The following is a 3656-nucleotide window of genomic DNA, read 5'->3' as shown; positions in this document are numbered from 1 at the left end:
TTATTTTATTGTACTTTAGATTCTGGGGTACATGTGCAGATCATGCAAGATTGTTGCATAGGTACATTCATGGCAAGGTGGTTTGTTGCCACCATCCCATTACCTGTACCTGACATTTCTCCCCACATTATCCCTCCCCCACCCTCACTCCCACTATCCCTCCTATAGCCAACCCCAATGGACCCCAGTGTGTAATGCTCCCCTCTTGTGTCCTAGTGTTCTCACTGTTCAACACCCGCCTATGAGTGAGAACACGCGGTGTGTGATTTTCTGTTCTTGTGTCAGTTTGCCAAGAATGATGATTTCCAGGTTCATCCACGTTCCTACAAAGGCACAAACTCATTGTTTTTTATGGCTGCATAGTATTCCATGGTGTACATGTGCCACATTTTCTTTGTCTATTCTATCATTGATGGGCATATGGGTTGGTTCCAGGTCTTTGCTATTGTAAACAGTGCCCGATGAACATGCCTGTGCATGTGTCTTTATAATAGAACGATTGATACTCCTTTGGGTATATACCCAGTAATGGGATTACTGGGTCAAATGGAATTTCTATTTCTAGATCCTTGAGGAGTCACCATACTATCTTCCACAGTGGTTGAACTAATTCACACTCCTACCAACAGTGTGGGATTGCTGTCTTAATGAATGTTCATGTACCAAACTTACCTACTGAAATCTATGGGAATGACACAAAGGAAGGACTTTCTCCATCCTCAAGAAGTGGTTCAATTGGTGGACGTAATGCAAATTTGTAACAACATCCTTAATACTAATGAGAAAAGTATATGCAGAGTGTTTTAGGAGCACAGGGTAGTATTCACTCGTTTTCATCTTTACAACCAATTACTTTATGCTTTTAACATTTAGACAAGAAAATTTAAAAGCACATTGTTTTATAAATTAAGGAGACTCAAGGGCAGTGGAAATTCTTTTGGTTCATGAGGTGGTGTTTGGTAATAGGAAGAAAGGGTCAACGTTGGCAAAGTGATTTGCAGGTTTGGTGTCCTTTATCTGAAATGCTTGTGACCAAAGTATTTTGTATTTTTCCAGATTTTGGAATATTTGCATATACAAAATGAGATAACTTGGGGAGGGAACCCAAGTCTAAACATGAAATTCATTTATATTTCATATGTATCTTATACACATAGTCTGAAGGTAATTTTATATGATATTTTTAGTAATTATGTACATTGAGGATAGGAAGAGGAAAAAATAATTCTGTGCATGAAACGAAGTTTTGATTGTGACCAGCACATGAGGTTGGGTTTGGAATTTTCCATCATGGCACTCAAAGAGTTTTGAATTTTCAGATGAGGGATGCTAAACCTATGTATTGGATGGAACTTCCATTTACTTACTTATTTATTTAGTTTTGAGACGAGTCTCCTCTGTCGCCCAGGCTAGATTGCAGTGGTGTGATCTCGGCTCACTGCAACTTCCGCCTCCTTGGTTTAAGCAGTTCTTGTGCCTCAGCTTCCCAAGTAGCTGGGACTATGTACCATCATGCCCAGCTAATTTTTTTGTATATTTAGTAGACATGGGATTTCACCATGTTGGCCAGGCTGGTCTCAAACTCCTGGCCTCAAGTGATCCACCTGCCTTGGCCTTCCAAAGTGCTGGGCTTACAGACGTGAGCCACCACATCTCGCCTCACCTTTTTATTATTAAAAAGTTTTGTGCCAGCCATGGTGGTGTGCCCTTGTAGTCCTAGTTACTCAGGAGGCTGAAGTGGAAGGATCACTTGATCCCAGGAGTTCAAGGCCATTGTAAACAACAGTGAGACCCTTTCTCTCAAGAAAAAGAAAAAGAAATAGGTTTTCTGTGTATTTGTCAACTAATTAGCTTTAGGGGTATGATATGGAAAGCATCTTCAGTTTCATGATACTAGGATGGAAATCAGTGAGAAAAACTTGGAAACCAACTGCAAAAATCACCAATCACAATTTTTTTTTTAACATCCTTATTTGTATACTATTTATGATACAGACATGGTATATACTTTATATTGACAGTTCTAGGCAGAAAGGTTAATATTTCTACTTATGTATTTTCCTTCTTATGTGCTTATCTAGATTTTTTAAAACAATTTCTCCTTTGTATTACAGTCTTGGTCCTTTAGTGAGTAAAGTGAAAGAATACCAAGTAGAGACAATTGTAGATACCCTCTGCACTAACATGCTTTCTGATAAAGAACAACTTCGGGACATTTCAAGCATTGGTCTTAAAACAGTGATTGGAGAACTTCCTCCAGCTTCCAGTGGTAAGCAAGAACATATTTTCCTTCCTATTTTCTTTTTATGTGGAGGTATTTCTTCCCACTTTTTTTTCCTCTTCTGGCAAGGGAGGGAGGGAGGTGGCTGTCCTTACAGATCTTCCTAGGAATCCCTTTGAACAATTAAGAAAATTAAAGCTTGAAGCCTTGTTTTTCTTAGAAGTAAATTAGCTGTTAAATGAATGTTTTCATTGAACTTGTATGTCATATGAATGTCAGTGAAGGACTTTTATATGTTGGAGCAAAATTTTATACTGTGTGTACCATGACTGCAGATTAGAGTTATGCTAACCTATGTGGTTAGGGAAGAGATAACCAAAATAATGCGTCCTGATTAGTTTTCTATTTTCAGTATTAATTTCACTTTGCGTCAGTATTTGCTACATAAAATTTAACACAGTTCAGACGTAGCTGCGAAATAGTTCAGTTTACTAGTAGCTTTAATTAAAGCTGAGCCTTTAACAGCTACTCTGTAATTGAACAAATTTAAAACTATAATTAATGAGTTTGTCAACTAATTATATAGCTTTTGGCCTCTAATAGAAATGTGTAGGTAATATAAATTTTAGAACTGGTCTTGACTACTAAACTGTTGCCAAAATTAGCAGGCTAAAGGCTATTGTCTCATCTGCAAAAAGTGAGATTATCGCCTATCTCATGTGAAGATTTAGATTAATAATAATGTAGTCTGGGTATGTTATTTTCACTCATTTACTTAAATCATTCACTGTGCTGGTTTTCATGCTAAATGCTGCATACATATAACTAGTCTAAACATCAATCATATGGGAGGTCTTACTATTCTTTCTAGTTTGTAGATGGGGGAACTGAAATTGAGGGAGATAAAGTTAATTCACCCAAAGTTGGGTGGCTAATTGGGTAAAGATTCAAATCCATTATCTTTTAATCCAAAAAGGATGCTTTCTCCAGTGTATCATACCAGTGTTATTTTACCCTTATTAAATAGTTGCTTATTTCAATAAAACAGTTCACCAACTCAGAAGTGTATTATTTATAATTGTGTTAGCTATATATATTTTTTTACTGTTTTTCTCTCATTGAAATGTGTTTGTGATTGAGCCAGTTTCTGGTTCTTACAAGAATTTTTTTTAACCATTCAGATTCTTAATTGTTCCTTTTTTTCTCTCAGTAACAACATGACCTACTTTAAGTAGTAATTCTGATTTATGAGTCCTGGAATGAGATTTCTGCTTTATAATGAAGTTATGTACTCTTTGGGTTGGAAATGACCTTATTAAAAGTTAGGGTTATCTTTTTTTTTTTTTTTTTTGAGAGGGAGTCTTGCTCTGTTGCCAGGCTGGAGTGCAGTGGCGCAATCTCAGCTCACTGCAACCTCCGCCTCCTGGGTTCAAGT

At 37.0% G+C, this 3656-nt stretch overlaps 1 protein-coding gene across 1 annotated transcript in view; it reads left to right on the top strand.

Moving 5' to 3' along the window:
• CAND1 (cullin associated and neddylation dissociated 1) overlaps nt 1-3656 on the top strand; it is a 46077-nt gene that overhangs the window by 22266 nt on the left and 20155 nt on the right. Inside the window, exon 3 of the mRNA XM_017512275.2 lies at nt 2115-2269. Within this exon, the coding sequence (XP_017367764.1) occupies nt 2115-2269 (155 nt within the window). The remainder of the gene's footprint in view (nt 1-2114; nt 2270-3656) is intronic.

Source organism: Cebus imitator, unplaced genomic scaffold (genome assembly GCF_001604975.1).
Source record: "Cebus imitator isolate Cc_AM_T3 unplaced genomic scaffold, Cebus_imitator-1.0 Scaffold467, whole genome shotgun sequence".
NCBI lineage: Eukaryota > Metazoa > Chordata > Mammalia > Primates > Cebidae > Cebus > Cebus imitator.
This window is presented reverse-complemented; position numbering and strand designations above follow the sequence as displayed.